Below are 22275 nucleotides of genomic sequence, written 5' to 3'. Positions count from 1 at the left end.
CTCGGGCATCCAAACACGGTTTCCCCCGCCCTTCCTCGCGCTCATTCAATCACCAGTCAGAACCCAGCCAGGATGCATTCACAGTCTCACAAAAAGCCTTTTAAAAAATGTGCATTTTCCCCACTTTGGTGTTCAAAAAATATCCAAGCATTGCGAAGGATCCAGGATGAGTATGCAAGAGAAACAGAAAAACGTATTCCTAACTAAACAGTTGCATAACACAGGTAACCCAAAGTGCCGTCTGGTGGCCACTTTTTGCTCAGAGCATATTCTGAAAAGGTTCAATGAATTATTCATTCACTGTTTAGCTTACACATACTTACATGCCCTGCTGCACCTTCCGTTTACTCAGGTTCCATTTTGGGATTTCGATGATTCCATTCCTCAGTGTCTTTTCCTGAAATAGACGCTGGTGAATGGAAGAATGTCAGCCTTTTGTAAATTCCATTGACTTCATTCACATGTAGAAGTCCTGAATTGGCTTTGTTCAAAGGGCATTTCTGGCAATAAATGCACTCATGAGGGCCTGATGAGCTGGTTTCTCATTGTTGTGTTGTGTCTTTTCATTTTTCTGCGTGCGTGTGTGACTGCAGTCATCTCTGTCCTACAGGGAGTCGCTTTGGGTAAGTACAACAAAGTATTGCAGTACAGAACAAATCTACTGCTTTGTTTAGCCATCACAGAAGCAAGCAAAGGAATACATTGGCATTGTTCCATTGTTACACTCTCCAAGAACTTCAGCACCTTTGAAGTGAATGTGGTTCTTGCTGAAGGCTCTTCACCGTGTTAGATGGATGCAAACGATGGTGTACGATGTTTTGCTGAAACCTGCTTAACGTCACTAAGCCTGTAGCGTTTTACCTTATTCACACATCACAGGGTGTGTTATCACCATCAAGGTTTGCTCCACAGGACATCATTCTACACGCCACAGGCAGGATTCACCTGAGAAGCAGATGTCGCTGACAACCTGGACTTCCATCCCATCGTTGGTGTAATGTCGAGGGTTTAGATGAGACTCTTATAGGACTCCCCTCCTTATGATGCTTCCACATGTTTTTATGTTTAGTTATACAGTTTTTGGTATTTCCAGTCTACCGCTCACAATAATCACATTTGCTGTTGTACTTTATTGTGGTTTTATAGGTCAGTATTGTAGGGTCCTCAGGGTTCACAAAGGTGCCACGGACTGCGGTTGCCGAGGACTAAATGAGACCAAGTTGGACTACCATGAGAAGCAGCAGGGGGAGATCAAAGAGGACCTCTGCTGATCAAAGCTTCCCAAAGACCACAAGAAGGGAACGGAGACCGAGGGAATCAGACCGTCGTGAGCTGAGCAACTGCTTCGTGTGCCAAGGCTGTCTCCATTCTCGAGGGTGATTTTGGTCTGTTGTTTCAATCAATCACACTGGAAAACATATCGAAGACAGGGAATCTGAAATTGACAGCCACTTGGTGACAATGAAAAGTAAAAATATCCTAAATGTGATAACTTAGTTTGCCGCTTTCAGGACATCATTCAGTCCTTTTTGGGGAAGGAGTCTTGACTTGCTGGTATTTCCTTTCAACTCTTTCGTTCTCACCGGACAAGAAAGTGCAGATTGATTCACATTATTTATTGGTTCAGTTCTAATTTCAGTGAGGTTACAGCAGATGTCCAAATGCCTTCAAGCAACAACGGCGACCTGACAACTCGCGCTGGCTTTGGCTCGCTGGGCTGCAAGGTTTCGACACTGCACAAGGACAGACGCAGGGTGGCTGAAGGACGACAGGATGAGTATTGTCAGAGCAATGTCCACCTGCACGAAGACAGAGGAGTGTCACCGGTGTATGTTTATAATTGTCTTGTCTTGTACAACGTCTGCATGTGCTCACGTATAAAGAATCTCCATGCAGAAGCGTTTCCACCACAGCAAAGCAGGCATACTGCAGTAAAGAGAAGACGGCCGAAAGAGCCATCATGAGGCCAAACAGCTTCCCAAAGTGACATGTTGGGAAACTACACACAACACAGACATAGAGGCTTGTTTTACATCCACTTAGTATTTGGACCTTTGCATTCCATCCATATATTATCCGGATCATACTGTAGCATAGCCGCTTTGTGAGTACGTGTATATATTGATGCAGCTGTGCGTGAGTATCTGCCACACGGCCTCAGGTCTACTCACACCACACTGATGAAGGATGTAAGGCCGCCGTACAGGAAGGCGTAATTGAGCACTTGCATCACGAAGGTGAAGTACTGCAGCTGCAGCACTGGGATGGCTGCACTAATTGAGAACACCATGGCCATCACCGACGTCAGGAAGAAAGACAGAACTGCAGAATTCAGGTCTGCTTCCTGTTCACTCATTCCTAGAAACGCACACGTGAGAAGAAATCCGATTTCAATCCGCTTTGCAGTCTTTGCTTGTACGGTGCAAACAGATGAGGTGGTCACCTGCTACTCTGGGTTTTCTCTTGTGTCTGTCCAGGATGAGACCATTCAAGGGACTACAGAACACATGACACATCTGAGTGAAGGCATAGGCATTGATGTACTGGCTCACTGCGAACACATGGAGGATGAAGGTGAGACGCTTACATGATAAGTGATTTCATATCAGAACGATCGTAAATCTCCAAAACAAGCGGAGCTATCACCAACCAACTGATGAATCTCCACCAGCCAGCCTCTCCAGCGTGGGGTTGAGGGTGCCAATGAACAGATAATGTCTCAGCTGGATCACAGACAACCAAAGCAGGAGCAACAAGAATAACCTGGACAGAACACACTCACGGAAAGTTTTCTCTGGCGACGACAAAGAAAATGCAGATGAGATGAAAACCAGCTTTTAATTCATCCTCAAAATAATCTGTTTGAAGCTGAACACACCTGGAATTTCAGGTTTGTCCTTGGCAGGTGGCTCTTCCTCTGTGGTTGTCTGGGAGGTCACCTGCTGAGACTCCTTTGCCTTTTTTTTCCGACAGGATACCCTTAGGGTCAAAGTTCAAAATGCAGTCACGTGTCAACAGAGTAGGAGGGAAGTGGGTCTACGCCCTGAGAGCGGCACGTGGGCCATTTGCAGCCCGCGGCTGTTTTTTTATTGGCCCACGGCATATTCTAAAAATGTAATTCAGCAAGAAAACAGCAAAAATGGAAAAATCAGTAATAAAGTCTAAATATTTAGAGGAAAAAGTTGTAATTTCAGGAAAGTAATGTAATCACTTGAGGAAAAATAACATTTTAGTCGCATAAAGTTACAATATTAAATATGTAAAAAAAGACGTTATTTATTAAAAAGTTATATTATGAGGAACAACAAAACAATGAATGAATGAAAAAGTTTTAATGTTACAAGAATAAATAGTCATGATTTCGAGTTAAAAACATTTCAGAAAGAAAATTAAAATAGTTGTAAAATGAAAAAAAACAGCAGAAAACAGGGAAAAACAGATGTAAGTGATGAGAATAAAGTCAAAATATCAAGAGAAAAGAGTTAGATTCTAATGAGAAGAAAAGTCGCAATTTTACGAGAATAAACTCCTTATGAGAAAAAAAATAATAAAGTTGAAATATTGAAGATGTTATTTTTTTAAGTCGTAATATGAGACACAAACAAAACAAAATAAAGTTGTCATTTTTGGAAAAGTAGATTATATTATGGGCATAAAGTCCTGTTACCAGAAGAAAATGTACGAAGACTACGAAGAAAGTTGAAATATTTGGAAAATGTAAAAAAACAAAACAATAAAAGCATATCTGCATGTGTTTGTTTACAAAATATCAATCCTTTTATTTTCCAGCGTGTGCCCAAGGGTGGAAAAAGTCAGGACACCCCTGGTCTTCATATTTGCGAGTAGCGTGAGAGATGTACGTTTCGTACCCGTATGTGTAGTCTTCAGGAAGAGGATACGGTATGAAGGTTCTTGGAAACAAGAAGACGGTCCTCAGCACGTGCATGACGCTGCAGGCAGCGAGGAACAAGAAACTGGCCTGAAGGGAGATGCCTGCCTCGTATATGAACTGTAGGGACAAAGTGGAGGTCATCACCAGTGTTTTATATCCTCTAATTTGCTCGGCACTCATCTTCACACACACCTTGATGATGATGAAGACTCCTGAGGACGTGTCAAAGGCACCGTTGTAGATGGTGATGATGGTGGAACGATGGGCGGCGAAAAGATTTGCCACCTTCAGGGAGGACATGTCGAATGGGTAAGTGTTGCACAAGTATTTCAACGTGCTTTTCTTGTGAAAGACACACGTGCACACCTACAACATGAAAATTTAAACGTGCGCGCTCTGCCTCTATCACAAGCTCACATGCTGCAAGATTAGCATTCATATTATGTTAGGAATGTGGTTCTGCTACATGCAACTTCCTACTTGAACCGACACGTCAACGTACCATCATTAAGTCCAATATCAGCTGGTCTACATGGATGAAGGAATGAATCACTGAACGAACACATACAGTACACTCGCATAACTGCCTTGAAGTGACGTAGTAAGAATGTTCATCTGCAGAGCACCTGCAGTACCTGCGTGTTGCTGATGAGCAGCATCATTCCACCCACAGCTATGAAGGAGAGAGCTGGGTAAAGCAGCATGGACATAACTGATGGAGGAAGACAACATTTAGGAAAAAGGAGATCCTTGCTTGCATGTTGTGTACCGTAAACGCTCCAATTATAGCCAATGAAGCAGGCAAACCTCAGTTTTCGTATGATTTGGGTTTTTTTTGTCCAAAATTTCATGACAATTTTGCCTCGGCTTTTGTACACCGTCTTGGTTTTTGAACAATATTGCTTGTAACAAACTGGCCTCACGCGCTGCGAGTGGCCTCGCTTATGCAGCTCAACAATCCGACGCATTCAAAGAGAGAAAGCATTTTTTCCTATGTGTATCGGATGCCAGCCTGTGAGGCTGTGCAAGTGTACGTTGGTCAACCTCACTCCCTCTGCCTTAAGAGCTGCACTGAACACGCGGGCGACAGTCCGGGCTTTTGGCCGTGTGATCAGCTCTCTCGCCTCCCATTGCGAAGGTATTGTGTTTGATCCCCGGTGCGAAGCAGGGCGGGTTACGTTTGCCATCAAGAGATCATGACAGTGTAAATACCTGACAGAAAATGACAAATCGACATTTTTGCCAAGATTTTGGCTTTTAAAGGCTGTGGTCTTAAACTTTAGATCAGCTGATGAGCAGCCTATTTGACTTTCATGCTGGTTCGCAGTCCATTTCTTTGTCAATGTTTTTTTGTCTCACTTCCATTTCTTCTTTTTGCATTTTGATGCTCTTAGGACCTCCTTATAATCCAACTGTGCAAAATGTAAATTCTTGCAATTTTTCAACTGGTCTTAACATATTTCAGGAGCGTAGCCAGCATGACAACATCTGATGAGGCGATTATAAACAACAGTACGGCAAGTATGACACATGTAAGATTCACACCAACAGCTGAGTAGCGCAACGGCCATTTTAAAGCGCATGCAGAGGTGCTGACCACTCATGATACTTCAAATGCAGCGACTACCATGTTGTGGCGGTAGTACAAACTGCATCAGGAGATTTCCGACAGCCACAGCAGTTAATGCCAGCGTTTTTTTGACTGCTCTAATTGGAGACCACGGCGGTTATTTGCTTTTGTAAACAAAATCACCCGGCGTCTATAGGAGATTGAGCGGGTAATTGAAGAGAAGCATTAATTGAAGCCTTTATGGATAAGATATAATCAATACGAGGAGACAAACGTGAACCTGGGGTTGAGAAGGCCAACATCAAGATACCAGAGGTGTGAAGGAATCTGGTGCAACACAACACAAGACGTTATTTCTAACATTGCTCTACACTTGGCTTGAAATGACTTTATTCACTATGTTGTTCTTTCAGCACTCACAGTCCGAAGAGCCGAGCCACTAAGGTGCCAAAGCGGTCAAAGATGAGGCCGTTGAGGAGTGTGAGGAAATTATTCAGGAAGGATGCGATGGTGAAGACCAGAGCGAACTGCTCATCCTGTCCGGTGCAATCTGACACACACACACACACACACACACACATACACACAAGAAAAGCTATTTTTACTTATATTGCATAAAATGCAAGGCGGACAAAATGTTTTGACAGTGATGCACATTGCTTCGCTAGTTTTAGAATGCATTTTTATATTTATTGACCTTTTTTTCACAAAAATATGATTTCTTTTTCACTCGAAGGTTTAAAAAAAGTTGTCATTGATGAAGTTATAACACAAACACCATTTTTTTTTTAGTTATTGTCAAAACCTTTGGAGGTGTCAAGTCTGAAGGAATTTTGAAAATTGTTTTCCAAGGGTTTTTAAAGACACGCTTGGCCGCCATCTTGCTGGTGTGTAATACGTTGTAGGTGAACGGCAGGGAGGCTTGAGTGGCTTTGCTAGTTTGCATAAATCTGTACCTTACACTCATTTCAACGTAGCAATGGTTGGCATAAATGCTGATACGAGACATCAGCAATTGCTCGGTGCAGTTAATTAAATACTGTATCACAACTTTATGAATTCCAGCAATACTTTTAAATGACACTAGACAGTTTATTGCTACAAAACTATCTACCTATTACATGTCTATCCAGCATCTTCAAAGGCTGAGTAGTTTCACTTTCATGTTAGTTTTATTGAGGTTTTTTTTTTAATACACAGTCAAACCTCTGTTTTCGTACGCCCCGGTTTTTGTATGATCTAGTTGGACAAAAACTTTGCCTCGCTTTTTGCACACAGTCTTGGTTTTTGTAAAATATTGCACTTAACAAACTAGTCTGTTGGCCCTGTTCCGTATCATTCCCTGAAATCCAGTGCCCAAACAAGGTACCCTGCATGTTGCTGACTCACTGTGCATTGGTCATTGAGTGGGACTACTAAATAACCCGTCATGGGGACAAAGAAATTAGCGAAAGCCAGCAATTTGATAGAGAAGTTGAGAAACACTATTGAATTCGACGTCGCCAGGATGTACGGGAAGTCTGCATCAACAATAAGTTCCATCCGTTTGTCATTTATTACATTATTTTGCATTGTGGCAAGTAATTATTTTCTATACATTTAATTTTTTATTCATATTTTGGGGGCCTGAAACAAATAAATTGGATTTACATTATTTCCTATGCGAAAAATTGCCTTGGTTTTCATGTGTTTAGGAATTAAAGAAAACATTTTACATTCTCAGACTTAAATTTTGGTCTTTAAAAAAAAAAAAAAAAAAGAATGCCGCAGAAGAGTATAAAGACCAGCAGAGTCAACGGTGCCAAGTATAACGTTTATGATAAAAAGCAACAGCCAAAGTAAATAAGAGCAACGCTGATATTGTAAAGTACTGTATTGTATTTTCATGTGATGTCGCAACTTAATCCCCAAAAACATTAGCCGACAATGCATTGCAAGCCATCAAGATGGCAGCGCCCGTGTTTTTAAAGCCCCATATTTTCACGCTTTTGATTTCCAGGTCAGAGGTGAGAAAAGGGCAAACTGACCTTGCACCAGCGAGCCGTCAATGTCTGTGGCGTTGACGCAAAAGGAGGCGAAGAAACCCTGCGTCTTGAGAATGAAAACAAGAGATGGCCAACCAAACATGATGCCCGCAAAACCCAGACTCTCCACCATGCCCGTGACGAAGGTGAGGACGTGTCGCACCTTCAGGCGCTTCTGACAAAGCAACATTGTCCCAGCTTTGTGATCCCCTCTCACTTAACCGTCCAAAAAGAGTGAAAATAAAAAATCTGCACCTATTTGCTTTCCTGTGCTGACTAAAATGTACGTGAAGATGCTCACACATATCCCATCTCCATGACCCTGCCTCACACGCTGCCTTTATAATGAACTCCTGCTCACTGCTAATCTGTGATCGTTGCATTCAAACACATGCCATCTGTTGTTGTTTGGACAGACAGAGAATCGTCTTCATCGCAGATCAGATTATACATACCCAACTATCTGTCCATCTAAAATTTTCTTGTTGCATAATTTGACTCTTGTCCTAAAATGCCTCCTTAAATGGCGCCTTTCTCGAGCCTTTGGGCCCTTTGGGGTTAGATTGAAACTTCATAAAACAGTCAAATATTTACTGTAACTTCATTACACAACACCGCATGACTGCAACTTTGATGATTTTGTGGCTTATTTAGAGACGGTCTGTGTACTTCCATGATGCAAGGTGTTGGTTGTTATTAATAACTGGCAGGAAAAGCAATCACGTTGATAAAGTGGCACGTCCATGTGAGCGAGCGTACCATGTTGACTCTGTGGATTTTTTCCAAGTGTTTGTTTATTTCGATTATGTAAGCTGACTGTTATCAGAATCAGAATGGCCTCAGCTTCAGTTCTCACAGTGCCGTCACGATAACAAAGCAGTCGAGTGATCGAGCCCGAGACGGAGACGACAAACAACACGTGTTTCGAGCCGTGACCTCGGATAGGCCGGGGGCTGAGGCCGGTGTGTGTGTGTGTGTGTGTGTGTGTGTGTGTGTGTGTGGGTTGTGGTGAAAACGTGTTAGCATGCACGTAATCCAGATTTCCTCAAAGTTTTATAATCATGTGACAAAGGGTCAATAACTTAAGACCTATTAGTTGCCCACCCATGCTCGTGCAGACATTTTCCTTGATGGCAACCATGTTTCTCAACCAATCTTGCTCCAGTTGTGCATACGTGTGCTTGTGAGTCCCCGAAAGGTGTCTACCAACTTTTCTTGTGATTAGGCCAAACCAGGGGTCGGAAACCTTTACTATCAAAAGAGCCATTTTGCCCCCCTCTTCTACAAAAAAAATAGCCGCAAACGTAACGTGAGTTTTAGTCTGTTTTTAATTTTACCGGATGCTGCAAAAGAATACATCAAAGAGAAGTGCAGTTTGCAAGGCCTTCCCGTATCAATTTGTGTCAAATTTTAATAAAACAGCCCGCTTTAATAGCATAAAAAACTAATAGTTGCAGCTTGACCGTTAAAAAAAAAAAGTAAAGAGAAATTCAGGAAAATCTTCACTAGTCTGAAATAAATGCGTGATGCATGTGATGCATATTTTAATTGACTAATCCTAAACATTTTTAAAAATTCAATGATAATGTTTCACGTTGAGCTCCAAGATATAAAGTAAAACTGAAGTAAAATAATATATAGATAATAATTACGCTGATAAACAACCTCTTTTTTTTCTTTTGTCATGACCGAAAGGAGCCACAAGAAGGAGGCTGAAGAGCGCATGTGGCTCCGGAGCCACCGGTTGTCCACCTCTGGGCCAAACACTCTACAGTTCCAGTGGGTGTTTTGTCGAGTGCATTGAGCTGTGCAAATAAGAGCGCCACCATGTGGTGTATTTGTCCGAAAAATAGCACAGTAGGGGTACACGTTTTATAAAAAATAGTTCAGGAATAGAAGAGTCATCTTACACAAACAAATCCGTTAGTGTGTACTCCTTGTTCCTCCAGCATCTCCATTTCTTGTCAATGACCACGATAGCGCCACAGTGTGTCCGTTGCTGCTCGGTGGTCAGAAGGTCACAGGGAAACACGTACGTTTACGTCACTTGCTGTGTAAAGTGTTTATAATCCATGCCGCTGGTTTAAGCATTCCCTTCCCAAAACTTGAGACCATGTTCCCCGCTCCCCTCTGTGTCATGTCTATTTAGAGCTCTCCTGCGGATGGTCTCACATTTTCACACTCTCACTCTAAAGCTCAAATAGTAACAGCGACATTTAAATGTGATCTGAGGAAACTGCTGGAAGGATAAACTCCAAAGCAGCTGTGTGGTTTTTGGGCCTGATGGCCCGTGGTTTCTGGTTGGAAAGTTGACTTCTCAGTGTGATGGCTTCCCTTGAGTCTTCGGGTCTACCTGATCCTTCCTGCTCAGATGACAAGTCACTCGATCTCTCTTCGGACCCGGACTCATCTCGGTTCACCTCCCACAGGAGGAAGCAGGATGGGATGAGCAGTTTGGGCTACGGGCTCAGTGTGGCCTGGCACCATCTGAGGCCCTTCATCCCTTTCTTCCTCATCTGCTTCATGGTGGTGGTTCTTGTCTACCTGATGCATTCCATCATCTACGGGGGGCCATTCAAAGACCCACACTTTTTTGTCAAGTTCAACCAGCGCTGGCCCAGGCCCACGCCGAAACAGCCGAACTCTTTTCCTCCACCTTAGCTTGATCCCTGTGGCAGACCTGCATGGACAGACGGATAACGTGGACTGCCTTTGTCTCAGAGATGCAACAGCTGGATATGAACAGGTTCTCCACGGGGACATTTTGTGTCATTGTTACCTGTCCTGTGGGGCATGCCAATTTGTGACTAATGGATACATCAATATGCTTAATACAATTCTCCCCATTTGTTTTTAAGCATTTAATAGAGTTTAAATCATAACACAACCCCCGTTAACGATAACAGTCTGTAACTTGAGTCTTGTGAGCATTCCATCACTTTTCTGTTTTTTTTACTTTTAATTTTAGTAATACATAATCAATAACAAGCATGTATCTTCAAATGTAGTTTCTTTTAAAACAAAAACAAGACAACAGTCATACTGATTTGTTTTTTATTAGATCTATTATTTCCATTCTTAAATTGTATGATTTCACACTGAAGACTGCGTTGTTTTTTTCCCTTTTGCTTGAATGTCTGTCGTGTCCTGGACACACTTTCTGACAGACAGCGTTATATAACACATTTGTTTTGAAATATGAGCGAACTATCTTGCTTGTCAGTGCTTACTATGTCATCTTTGTTTGCCCTCGTCTGCTTGTACACTCGCCATGTGTGGCTAATCTACTGCCACCCAGTGGCGGATAGAACAACTACCACTCAAACATGACCACGGGAGGACCACCATGCGTGACCACTGCCGTCATCAGTAGGAAGAGAGGAAACAAACTCACTAAAACAACGCAAAAAGGGCCCGTTTTGTGTTACTGTACAGTGATTAATATTTTTTAAACATTTATTTAGATTTTATTACTGTGACGTGGCTTTCTCGTGAGTTTTGACAAACGGTGAGTCCCCTTTTCTGCTGTCCCTCGTTTGTGCAAAATAATGCGGTTCGCAGTGACAGCTCATTTGTTAATTAAGAAGACAAAGTTTAATTTGAAAGTTGACTTATTTTTGGAACGTCGTACTGGTACATCTCTCATAACGACTATATAATTAAGCGACATAACGTGACACCTGCTGGCGAGATCAATGCTAGCTTGTTGGCACCTGTGCTAACATCACTGACAGAGCGCACGTGATCGTCTCTGTGTGTAACTTTACTTTTTTTTAACTTGTTTCTTCCGTAATCATCCAATTCTGTGCTCTTTGTGTTAGCGTGTCAAAGTACATAGACTGACCTAACAGCTGCATACCTGTCAGCATTTGAAAATAAAAGGAAAAGTACCGGAGATTTTTTTTTTTTTTTGGGGGGGGGGGGGGGGGGGGTGAAAGTTAAAATACAGGACATTTACGGTAAACTATTTAAATGGAAGAGCAACGTAATCGTGCGGCCGCAGCAGACATTAGTTAGTAAATAAGTAACTATTAAATATGTAATTGAGGTGTTCAATTGCACAACCTTCAATGATGCATCCTTATGGTAATTAGGTGTTATAGGTTCGAAAAGGTTAAAAAATGTGCTAAAAGGTGCTAAAATGATACCAAGTCATCATTTGCCTTTGCAATTTTGCGGGCAAATAAGAGCCCAACTGCCCCCCGCCTGGTTGCAAATCTTACAAAAAGCATCTTCTTTTGGTAAGGATAATAAGCCTCTCATTTGTAAAGATATTTACACAAATTCGTTAATTTTTTTGGCAGATTTACCTCCATGTCCATCCATCACATGACATGAGCACCACCTCCGCGTCACCTGCGTGACTTGCGAGTTGCATCGTGCACCGTTTATTTTGAAGGCCTGACCTTTGAGCTGCTGCAGGATGTGTGTTATGCCGGTGTTTTATTTAGGACACCCCCTGGTATCGCATGACTGCATATGCTTTAACGCCTTTCCCCGTAACTTTGTCTCCCTCCGCTAATATGAAACATAAAAGACAAGGTGTCACCACATCTCGTGTCACAAAATCTCACAAGCGTGACAAGATTTCTCGTGGGTGCTAGGCCTGGGACGATAATAAATTAATCAATCACACAATAAATGAGAATTAAGTCGATCATGTTGCCGGCCTCAATATATTGCCTCGTCTCTTGCCTCCAAACAGGCAGGAAGAGGGTTCATTGATTTCAGCACCTTGGCACGTTTGTTCCATAGAACAACGGCATGAACGGAGTGAGTCCTTTTTGTCACTCATACATTCTCTTTGTCTCTGTGGGAGGAGGCGAGGCCCGTAGCATACACACAGAGCGCAGAAGAGTGCAGCCTCTTGAGGAGCAATGCAAGGTGACCTAGGTAGTAATGTTCAAATCTCGTCTCACCTCGTTCTCGCAGACCCAATCCTGTCTATCATCTCGAGTGTCTCGACGTGCCTATAAATGACTATTTCAAGCATTCAATTGGTGGCTTGCACATGCGTATTCTCCTCCCGTCTAGTAGACGTGGAGATGTGGCGCTACCAAAAGCCTGGATTTGAAGCCCTCCTCGTGGCTGAGCTGCAGCGACAGCAGCAGCACAGACAGTTCTGTGACACCCTCCTCAGGGCAGAAGGTAAGAAATCCTGTCTCAAAAAAACAAATGGTTCCGCTCCACTCTCTCTTCTCCCTGCAGGTGTTTCCGTGCCAGCACACAGTTGCGTCCTCTCAGCGATCAGCCCCCAGCTGTCCACTGTTCTGTCCTCCTCATCAGCACCGCCAGCTGGACAAGAGCAGCTGGTGGAATTTGGCACTATGGGCGCCACTGCTCTGCTCAACGTGGTCAAACTGCTGTACTCGGGGGAGATGGCCGGGGAGGGGGAGCGCGAGAAGCAGCAGGCTCTGTCGGCAGCGGCCAAGATGGGCATCCTGGACCTGGTGGAGGTCACGCAGAGGAGGCATGGCCAGTGCACCGAAGTGGGTGTGCAGACGGACACGGTGGAGCTCAGGGAGGGTAAAGTCTCATGTGTCAGGTGGAGGCGAGAGGTGAGGGATGGCAGCACCGTCCTGTGGAAAGAGACAAACGCGGAAAAAGACGTACAGACAGAGGGGCCTCAAGTAAGCGCCAACCCCTCTTGTCCTGCTGTGCCCACCTATGAGACAATTGACATTGCTCAACTTCAGAGTTTAGGACAGACAGATGTTGTTCATCCCTTTGTTCCTATTTCTCTCATTCACCTTCAAGAGAACAGCCAAAATTCCCAAACTTACACTGTGGCTGGACACACACCTGGAGCGGAACCTCCATATCTCCCTGCCTACCCCAGCCAGTGGACTGCTGACTCCCAGGGCGTCTTCTTCCCTGGTGGCACTCAGGCAGCAGGCAGAGACATTTTGGAGGGTGGAGTAGTGGGCGAGGAGCAGTTTGAGCAGTATCGTGACAACATCCCAGGATTCATCAGCCACTTTTTAAACCTGGACCACGACGAGACAGGGCAAGCCAGGAGGAAGCAGCGAGGAGCAAGAAGGGCAGCCGAAAGAAAGCCCCGGAGGCCGCGGAGGCTAAGAGGAGGCAGGGTGTGCGGTGGGTGGATGCAGACGGTGGATGTGCAGGACGTGGATGTGAGCAAGCAGCATAAGTCGCTCCTGCAGAGGTGCGGGATGGCGGCTGCTCTGAGGACGGGTCAGGGGGGAGGAGCTGCAGGCAGGAAGTTGTACCCGAAGACTCGACACATTCTGGGTTCCCCCCGGATGTCTCAGGGAAGACGGGGGCGAGGCACAGGATGGGATTTTAGCCTTGGTGGAGAAAGCCATTACAAAGAGATGGGAGGAGGAGGCAATGTGATGCATGGAAAGAAGACAAAGCCGGAGTGTAAAAAGGTTAGACAAACAGACACACACACACACACACACACACACACACTGTTGTGACAGATCCAACATCTCATGAGTCAGTCATCTCATGAGAAGGTAACAGAAGTGCTTTCTCTGCATCCAAATTCTATGACAGTCTACTGGCTAGCTCGCTTCCTTATCATCACGTTCTGTCAGCTCATTCCTCTTTTCTGCACACTTTAACTTCAAGACCGAATCACAAATGTTCTTCTCAGAGAACTTGGAAGCTGTTTTAGCTGCAAATGGGACTCCATATTTTCTTCCATTTTCACTTCCTGTAGGTGTACTACAGGGTGTCCAAACGTTTTCCATTGAGGGCCAAATAGTGAAAAATGAAAGGATGCAAGGGTCACTTTGGTGTTTTGTAAAGCAACACATGAAGGTGTGCTCAGAAGTGATGTACGTTTCAATAAAAACACTGCATCCCAGCTTTGTCAAATAGGTGAAAAACCGTATTGTTAGTATGAACTTTGATCTTTGTTCTTTTTTCCCCATTTTTGCTGTTGTTTTTTTCTTCCTGTAAACTTTCTTCTTGTAATTTTATGACTTTATTTCTGTGATATTTTAACTTTTTTCCCAGCCTAATTTTCCAAAAATGCTCCTAAAATATTTATTTTATAAATAGTTATAAAATATTAATTTTATAAATATTTTTCCCTTAATGTTTTGACTTTAATCTCCTAAATTTACAGCTGTTTTGTCATTTCTGCTGTGTTGGGTTTTTTTCCCAACAATTTCAGCTTTCTTCTTCTTAATCTTATTTATGACTTTATGGCCACAATACTGCCCTGCGATTGGCTGGTGACCAGTCCAGGGTGTACCAGAAGTCAGCTGGGATAGGCTCCAGCATGCCCCCGCGACCCTAAAGAGGAGAAGCAGTAAAGAAAATGGATTGATGGATGTATGGCCACAATACTTTGGCTTTATTTTCGTGACATTCTAACATTCTTTTTCTGCAACGTAATTTTCCAAAAATTCCAAATTTATTTGTTGTTTTGTTTGTTTTGTTTAATATTACAACTTCAAAAAAAGCCTTTCTTTAATATTTCAGCTTTACGAGAGGAAAATGATGCCATTTTTCCTCATAATATTACATCCTTCTCATAAAATTACAACTTTTTTTTCATTCCAACTTAATCTTAATATTTTTTTTTATTCTTGTAAAATTACCAACATTTTTTACATTTTTGCTGCTGCTGCTGTTGTTAAATTATATTTTTAGAATGTGTCGCAGGCCAATAAAAAACCAGCCGTAAATGGCCCCCGGGCTGCACTTGGGACACCCCTGGTGTAAATAGCGAGTGTGCTCCTTCATGCTGCCAATATCCACTCACTGGCCACAATATTAGGAACACCTGCACAATCAAATAGTTAGCAAGAGTTGTATTTGTGTTGAAAATGTTGTCCCCATATAATGCAATCTTTTCCTGCCAGGTGTCTCCCGCCGCCTCCTCCACTCCTGCAGCACTCTCCCACCCTGCTCCTCTGCCTCATGAAGACCCACCTGAGAACTTGGATTGTCTCTTGGAGGAAGTGATGAGGGGCCTGGATGTTATGTCAGGCAGCAGTGCTCCAGACTCTCAGCCTTGCCAAGAACGCCGTCCTGCTGCCACCACAGAGGTTGCTGGTACGGGGCGAGGAGGCACCAGCGACGCAAACGATGAGGTGGGCCTTCTGGAGCCGCAGGAGGAGGGGGATTTGACGACCATGTTGGAAGACTTCCTGCAGTCCCTGGAGCCACACGGTGACAGCTGCGTTGTCAGGGGGGAGGAACGCAACGGCCCACAACAGCGAAAAGGAAAGAAAACCACACCCTCCAAGACACAAAGCGCACCTCCCCACAAAGCTGTAGAAGGAGTCAAAGCTGCAGGAAACAGGAAAAGGAAGAAACAACATCCTCAAAATGAGAAGAAGCAGATCCCTTACCCGGTGAGCGACACAATCAATAAAATAGTTGTCGAAGGAGGCGATGTGTGCTTACGTCGGAGGCCCGTGGTGAAACTAGAGCGGCATATCGCTCTAACGGTCAACGCCTCCTCGCAGACGATCAGCTGTCAGGCACTCAAGGAGGCGCCGGATGTAACGAGGCTCTCTACTAACGCATGTATTCATGTGAAAGCTCTGTTTACTCATCACTTGTGTGGTTCCTCACCAGACTCCTGCAGAGTCCACAAGCATCTACCCAATCAGGAACAGATGCAAGAAAGCCCAAAACACGGTGAGATTGCCAACTCTGTTATCGGCTATTCTAGCCTGTGATCAATTATTTTTAGGAAGGGGCGGTGTTGGAGTTGCAGCCGCATGATGATGTCACTGTAGCCTTCTTTTCTTTGGCAGCGGCTCGTGGAAAAAACACTACCACCAGAGTCTCCCCAAGCAGTCCGCAAGCGAGGCAGATCCAGGAAGAACACACAACCTCTCAGCCCAATCACGCCGATATCTGGAACACCTGCAGGCCCTGGCAACCTCACTGAGAAGAATCAAGAGGGAGGAAGCAAAGCGGCTGAGAAGAAAGACAGGAATGGAGCAGTGAGGAGGTCTCTGAAGAGATGTGCCGAGCCAGAAGAGGAGACGAGCGACATCGGTAGCGAGACCAAGAAGAAACGCCTTGAGAAAAATGCTCCGCCTCCATTTGAGACCGTCCTGCAGGCCAGCCGAGAAGAAACAGGTGTCGTTGAGCAGAACAAAGAGCTTGCCAACATGGGCCAACATTTGGAAGGAGGAAAAGCGGCGCTGTGTGTTCCACCATCACCAAAAGGCAGGCCGGGGATTCCAGGGAGCGAAGAAGAGGAGGAGGATGTTGATGTGATTGGAACGTGTGATTCTATCCCCGATCCAGTCATCATCACCTGGTCTCCGTCTTCAGACAGTGAAGGAATGGAAGGAGACGAGGAGATCGACGTTATAGGAGTGTCGGACTTTGCTTCGTCAGCGGCCTTGGCTCTGAACAATGTTGTGGACAGGACATATCACGCTGAGGTGCCCCTACGCTGAGGTGGTTAGTCCCAGACTTCCAGGTTGGTTCTCCTTTTGTCTTTGAGTTGGATTAGTGAGATGGAGATTGTTAAAGATGGACACAAGTTGGATCTGATTTTACCAGGAGGGACTCAAAAAGATCTTAGCATGTCACCTCAATCATTTCGGGAACAAGACTTTGGTTTACGCTCTTCACTTGAGCGTTGTTGAGCGTGTCTCTTAAAAGGGACACCGTTTAGCTGCTGTTTATTTGTTGGGTTTGTGAATGGCTCAGTTTAATCCACAAACATTTTTGCTACAATAAATGCTGTCTTTGATTCATCACGTCTGGCTTGGTACCGCTGCAACACCTACCAACACCTACCAACACCTACCAACACCATATACACTCGTGATCAAAATGTTAAGACCAGTTGGAAAAGTGCAAGAATTGACATTTTGCATTGTTGGATCTTAAGGAGGTTCTATGTAGAGCTTCAGAACGTAAAAAGAAGATATGGGAGTGAGACAAAAACATTCCTGAGGAGGCAATAATTGCAAACAAGCAATCAAGTGACATAGGCTGTTTATCAGCTGATCTTAAGTTTAAGACCTCAGCTCAAAAAAAAGGACTCTGTAATGAGAAGCTGTGCCATTGTTGTTAATCACCTCAAAATGGGTGTGGGCATGCTTGATGCCAGTGTTTCCAGGAGGCTAGTGGGAATGTTGCTCCAGGTGGTGAAGATGCCTTCACGGAGGGCATCCACTGTCTGGAACTGATGTCCATTTTTGTAAACTTCCTTTCTCTGAATAAGTTTGAAATGACTGTCTTACTGCGTCCAACCTCAGCAGCAATGTTGCGCAGTGAGAGGTCTTGCTTATGCAGCTCAACAATCCCACCGCGTTCGAAGAGGGAAAGCTTTGTTGCCTTTGCCATCAAGAGATCATGACCGTGTGAATACCTGACGGAATATGACATTGAATCCACATTTTTGCCAAGATTTTGGCTTTTAAAGGCTGTGGTCTTAGGCTGTTCATCAGCTGGTCAAAAGTTTATTTCACTTTAATGCTTGTTTGCAATAAATTGCTTATTCAAAACATTTTTCGTCTCACTCCCATGTCCTCTTTTTTGCATTTTGAAGCTCTATTTAAAACCTCCTTAAGATCCAGCAGTGCAAAATGTAAATTCTTGCAATTTTTCAACTGGTCTTCAAATTTTGATGTGATTGTTTTGGGTTGTGTTGGACAAGGGACAATAATAATACCAGACGGCAGCTGAAACTGAAACGTACGAATACGGAGTCAATATTCTGTAGTAGGAAATAATACAAATCTAATACACCCGTTCCAGACACCCAAAAATGTTAACAAAAAATACATTTTGTCGAGAATAATTATAGTTTTGCATGCAGAGAGTTTGACTCTCATGGATTCTGCTAACTCTATGGTCGATCGATCAAGCGAAATACAGTCCAATACTTGCTGTTGATCCCGTCTAAACTAAGTCTCTGTTTAAAGAAATTGTGCTATGATACGCATGGACCTCCGCTTTCACAGTATTATCCCACTCAGTACAACACTAAGCTCTAAACAGGAGTTCAGAACACCCGGAAGCACAATTGTTTTGTTAATTGTCCTCATAGTCAAGGCAATGCCTCCATTCCGACCACAGACAGATTTATCGTATGGCAGGCCAGTCATTTGCTTGTTATTTCATTGTTGTTGCTTCTTTAGAAGAACCATCCATTTTCCAAGTTAAGTATCGTGAAATCAGATAACAAGAACACTTGAGGTGAAAATGAGTTTATTTGCTATCAACCTCCACACAATAATAGCACACCTGAGCTGCACCTCACCTTGGAGGTTCTCCCTCTAAACGGCTTTCAACCACGGCTCAGGTGTGTGTTTGTGAGTCTGGCCCTCAAACCAAATAAAAAGACACCTTTTCTGGGTGTCACCTCTATCAGCGTGTGTGTGCGTGTGTGTGTGTGTGTGTGTGTGTGTGTGGACTGTGTCATTCCCTGTGCTTTAACAGTGCCATATTGTCTCTTATCACACTCATCTGTGAAGAGGTGTGGAGTGGCCTGGAGATGCTGCTCCAGCTCAGCCCAAGAGGTGGGAGCAGGAGATCATGGGAGTGGGTCGGGGGGCACAAAGCTGTTGTCTCGGCCTTGGTGTCCTCTCAGTGCTGGATGCGCCTAATGGACTGGATCTGGGGGGTCTGGGAGTGGGAGCCCCAGTTTTTGCAGTGCTGGTAGTCGCCACTGTGTCTCTCACACTCCATGATGTACTGCTGGCCCCTGTAGCCGGGGAACTGGTAGCACACAAAGCTGGGGGAGGACACACATGGTGGGATCTTAGCATGGCTTTTGGAAACATTGAAGAGAAAGGGGCGGCCTTCTGCCTCAGCTGGTTGGGTTAACACAGGGGTGCCCAAACTTTTTCCAGCGAAGAAAGATGCAAGGGCCACTTTGATATTTTAAGCAACACATGTAGATATGCTAAGAAGTTTTCTATTTAAAAAAATGCATCTCAGCTTTGTGACATAAGTGAAAAAGCCTATATTAGTATCAACTATGCTCTTCTTTTCCTGTTTTAGCTGTTTGCTGTCCCATTTTCCCAATATTTAAACATTCTTCTAAATAATCTCAGTAAATGTTCTTTTTGTAATATTATGACCTTTTTCCCATCGTGTTACCACGTTTTATTAATTCCTAATTTTCCAAAAATTAAAACTTTCTTTCTCATAATGACTTTTAAAAAATAGCGAATTTTTTCTTTTATATTTCAATTCTGTGCTGCTAAAATGACATTTTTTTCCCTCGTAATGTTATGAGTTTATTCTCATAAAATTGTGACTTTTTTTCTTGTTAGAATGCAACTTTTTTTCTGTTAATATTTTTCCATTTTTGCAGTCTGTTTATTTTAAATGTCCACCTATTTCAACTCTTTTCTTGTAAATGTACTTCTCGTAATTTTGACTTTGTTCCGATCACATTTTTACATATATATATATATATATATATATGTGTGTGTGTGTGTGTGTATGTAAAAATTTAAAAATCATAATAAATATAGATATATTTGTTTGTTATATTGCTCCTAAAATGTTGTTATTTTTCTTTATTATATTACGTTACTCTCATAAAAATACCACCTTTTTCCCTAGATTACAATTTTTTTTTTTGTGAGGAAAATTACTGCTGATTTTTCCATTTTTGAGTTTTGTTTTTTTTTAAGTTTGCACAAAATTTTGAATTTAGAAAATTTTGAATGTGCCGCGGGCTGCACGTTGGACACCCCTGGGTTCAACGGAAGAGGCCTATCTATTGATGGATCATAGTGGAATACAATCAAATATTGAGACTGAGGCCGGAGGTTTGCAAAGTAGAAGGCACACCTTCCCTGGGAGGGGGCACAGCAGCTTAGGAAAAAGAAAGAAAACTACCTTCAACTATTTTTTAACTAAGTGTCAGGGTCTCCTGAACGCATCATTAACTTCATATGCAGATAGCGTTGTGGATATAAATGCAGGTGGCCGGACTTACGCGCCACACTGCACGTGCATGGAGCCCACTTCAGGCGTCAACCAGCCCATGGCCTGCAGAGAGGGGTAGTCGTCACAGATCTCCACGCTGCGGCCCATGAAGTTCTCCTTCTCGAAGATGATCATGCGGCTGCTCTGGTGAGACTGGGGAACAACAGATAGTCAGACTTGGAGCAAAAAGTCGCGTGCGGGTGGGTGAGTGTGTGTGTGTGTGTGTGTGTGCGCGCGTGTGCGTGTGCTCACAGCACAGTAGATGGGGCGCAGCGACATGAGACGCTCCACGTGGTAGGAGAGCGAGCCGCTGTAGGAGTCCCAATGAGGATATTCTCCTCTCTCCAGGATGAACTGCTGGCCTTGGAAGTCATGGTGCTCGAAACCAACCCAGCTTCATAAAAAAAATGAAAAAAACAGAAGATACTTGATACATTCTAAGCATTCACACTATTTAGAGTTAAAAGGTCTGAGGCCCAACTCCACACAGAAAAGCAGGAACCAAAATTCTTGAAGGAAAGTATTCATCTTTCATTCTATAAAGCTTCATGAATAATATTATTTCCGGTTGCTTACTAGCTGGGAGTAATCAGGAAGTTCTACTACCTGCTAGAGAGTCAACTGGACCCCTTGTCCAATCCAAGCGCTGCTATTATCTAACACAGGTAACAAAAGTAACCACTGTGCTAACTATTGACACGATGCGCCTTTCAAAAAAGTACACCATGGTTTGTCCATGTGCTCGTGCTGCTTTTGTGCATACTGATTGTGTGTACCTTACAGAGGTACTGAACTTGACGCCTCATATACCAAAATGACTGAGAAGACATCTTTGGCGATGCTACTACAGCAGTGGGACTTACGCGCCACTCTCCACCCTGATGGAGCGGATGTTATCCAGACCACAATCTTGGATGTTGCAGCACTCGGAGGTGAACTCCAGGCACTTGCCCTGAAAATGCTCCTGCTCGAACACGGTCACCTGTGGAGGAGGTGAGCATGAATCCCAAACAGGACGTGCATGAAAAGTGTCTCTGGCGAGTTACCTTGAAGAAGGGAGCCATGCCCATTCCTGAGTTGACCAGGGGTTGCATCATTGGGGACCTTGTAGTTCTGAACATCTTTACTCCTGATGAAGACACACATGTGAGAGTGTTTGTTTTTGTGATACAACAGAATAAGAGTGCTTGTAGTTGCAGCATAGATCACCTCCTTACCTGCTTATTTTTTGGGGGGACGAGCTCGGGAGTGGAACGCACCAACCGCCTGCCTCGCGTAGAGTTTTGAGAGGAGCTGGCGCTTCAGTTTTATATGGGCAGGCAGGTCATGGAGAGGGGGCGGGGGTGAGGGGTGGAGGTGGGCAGGGCGTCCCTGCAACACCACGTGCACTGTTGCACCGTTACGCATTGCAGCCTGCAGAGAGGCGCGCTCCGCAGGCCCGCTGGGCGCTGCGTGTGACCAGCTCAGCACATATCAGACAAGAGACAAAGGCGATCCGGTATGTTCGGACCCCGGTCAGCAGTCCAGTGTGTATGTCCGCACAAAGGACCCCTGATGGGGGTGGACAGGGTGCGGATTAACGGCGGAGTATGGGGGCACCTCTCGGGGTTGGGTGGCCACACATTTGAATTCAAAAGTGTAACATTTTTTAAAAGTTGTTTTAGCGCTATAGTATGGTCATCTTGTGAATCCACTGAAATACTCTACAGTATGTACAGTATCTATTTTAGAATCAAAGTTTATACTTGATATGATAAAGCATTTAAGATATTTACTGTGTGAATAGCGAATTATGATACATGAATCCCATACGATGACAAGGTAATGTCGGGATTTCATGTAAGGAGTTAAAAAAGGTAGGGATTTGATAAAGATGGTAAATTCTGTGT

At 43.9% G+C, this 22275-nt stretch overlaps 3 protein-coding genes across 11 annotated transcripts; 1 reads left to right on the top strand and 2 right to left on the bottom strand.

Moving 5' to 3' along the window:
- Positions 1–1607: 1607 nt before the first annotated feature.
- Positions 1608–7875, bottom strand: LOC129189464 (equilibrative nucleobase transporter 1-like). 3 transcript variants are annotated; one of them, XM_054791131.1, is made up of 12 exons: positions 7490–7875; positions 5883–6012; positions 5743–5789; positions 4528–4604; positions 4085–4177; positions 3870–4009; positions 2879–2979; positions 2651–2794; positions 2444–2551; positions 2172–2358; positions 1876–1999; positions 1608–1799 (listed from the first exon to the last, which is right to left on the bottom strand). In XM_054791131.1, the coding sequence occupies exons 1-12, from the start codon at positions 7674–7676 to the stop codon at positions 1668–1670; spliced, it is 1470 nt and encodes a 489-aa protein (XP_054647106.1). In that variant the 5' UTR covers positions 7677–7875; the 3' UTR covers positions 1608–1667. The 3 variants fall into 3 exon arrangements, with proteins under 3 accessions (XP_054647106.1, XP_054647107.1, XP_054647108.1); XM_054791133.1 differs by having other exon boundaries at positions 1633–1799; positions 1876–1926; XM_054791132.1 differs by lacking the exon at positions 1876–1999 and having other exon boundaries at positions 1608–1758.
- A 2900-nt stretch (positions 7876–10775) lies between these two features.
- LOC129189460 (uncharacterized) lies at positions 10776–17190 on the top strand. Of its 7 annotated transcripts, none has more exons than XM_054791119.1 (6): positions 10776–10994; positions 12524–12634; positions 12695–13878; positions 15328–15972; positions 16049–16111; positions 16213–17190. In XM_054791119.1, the coding sequence occupies exons 2-6, from the start codon at positions 12532–12534 to the stop codon at positions 16885–16887; spliced, it is 2670 nt and encodes an 889-aa protein (XP_054647094.1). In that variant the 5' UTR covers positions 10776–10994; positions 12524–12531; the 3' UTR covers positions 16888–17190. The 7 variants fall into 7 exon arrangements, with proteins under 7 accessions (XP_054647094.1, XP_054647095.1, XP_054647098.1 ...); XM_054791120.1 differs by having other exon boundaries at positions 12521–12634; XM_054791123.1 differs by having other exon boundaries at positions 12524–13878; positions 15328–15822; positions 16231–17190.
- Positions 17191–18635: 1445 nt separating this feature from the next.
- Positions 18636–21685, bottom strand: cryba1l1 (crystallin, beta A1, like 1). The gene is made up of 6 exons (XM_054791147.1): positions 21604–21685; positions 21433–21515; positions 21250–21368; positions 20639–20780; positions 20397–20539; positions 18636–19178 (listed from the first exon to the last, which is right to left on the bottom strand). Exons 2-6 carry the CDS (start codon positions 21505–21507, stop codon positions 19031–19033), a joined length of 627 nt encoding a protein of 208 aa, XP_054647122.1. The 5' UTR covers positions 21508–21515; positions 21604–21685; the 3' UTR covers positions 18636–19030.
- Between the last annotated feature and the right edge of the window lie 590 nt (positions 21686–22275).

This window comes from Dunckerocampus dactyliophorus, chromosome 11 (assembly GCF_027744805.1).
Source record: "Dunckerocampus dactyliophorus isolate RoL2022-P2 chromosome 11, RoL_Ddac_1.1, whole genome shotgun sequence".
Classification (NCBI taxonomy): Eukaryota; Metazoa; Chordata; class Actinopteri; order Syngnathiformes; family Syngnathidae; genus Dunckerocampus; species Dunckerocampus dactyliophorus.
This window is presented reverse-complemented; position numbering and strand designations above follow the sequence as displayed.

Excerpts from the sequence above, each read along its gene's own strand:
- LOC129189460 (XM_054791116.1), top strand. The coding sequence starts at position 12,532 with ATGTGGCGCTACCAAAAGCCTGGATTTGAAGCCCTCCTCGTGGCTGAG. Across the intron at positions 13,879-15,327 it reads CAAAGCCGGAGTGTAAAAAG|GTGTCTCCCGCCGCCTCCTC; the intron begins GTTAGACAAACA and ends TTTTCCTGCCAG. Across the intron at positions 15,973-16,048 it reads CACTCAAGGAGGCGCCGGAT|ACTCCTGCAGAGTCCACAAG; the intron begins GTAACGAGGCTC and ends GTTCCTCACCAG.
- LOC129189464 (XM_054791131.1), bottom strand. The coding sequence starts at position 7,676 with ATGTTGCTTTGTCAGAAGCGCCTGAAGGTGCGACACGTCCTCACCTTC. Across the intron at positions 2,359-2,443 it reads GAGAAAACCCAGAGTAGCAG|GAATGAGTGAACAGGAAGCA; the intron begins GTGACCACCTCA and ends GTGCGTTTCTAG. Across the intron at positions 2,000-2,171 it reads ACATCCTTCATCAGTGTGGT|TTTCCCAACATGTCACTTTG; the intron begins GTGAGTAGACCT and ends TGTTGTGTGTAG.
- cryba1l1 (XM_054791147.1), bottom strand. The coding sequence starts at position 21,507 with ATGTTCAGAACTACAAGGTCCCCAATGATGCAACCCCTGGTCAACTCA. Across the intron at positions 21,369-21,432 it reads GCATGGCTCCCTTCTTCAAG|GTGACCGTGTTCGAGCAGGA; the intron begins GTAACTCGCCAG and ends CCTCCTCCACAG. Across the intron at positions 20,781-21,249 it reads ATCAGGGTGGAGAGTGGCGC|CTGGGTTGGTTTCGAGCACC; the intron begins GTAAGTCCCACT and ends TTTTTTATGAAG.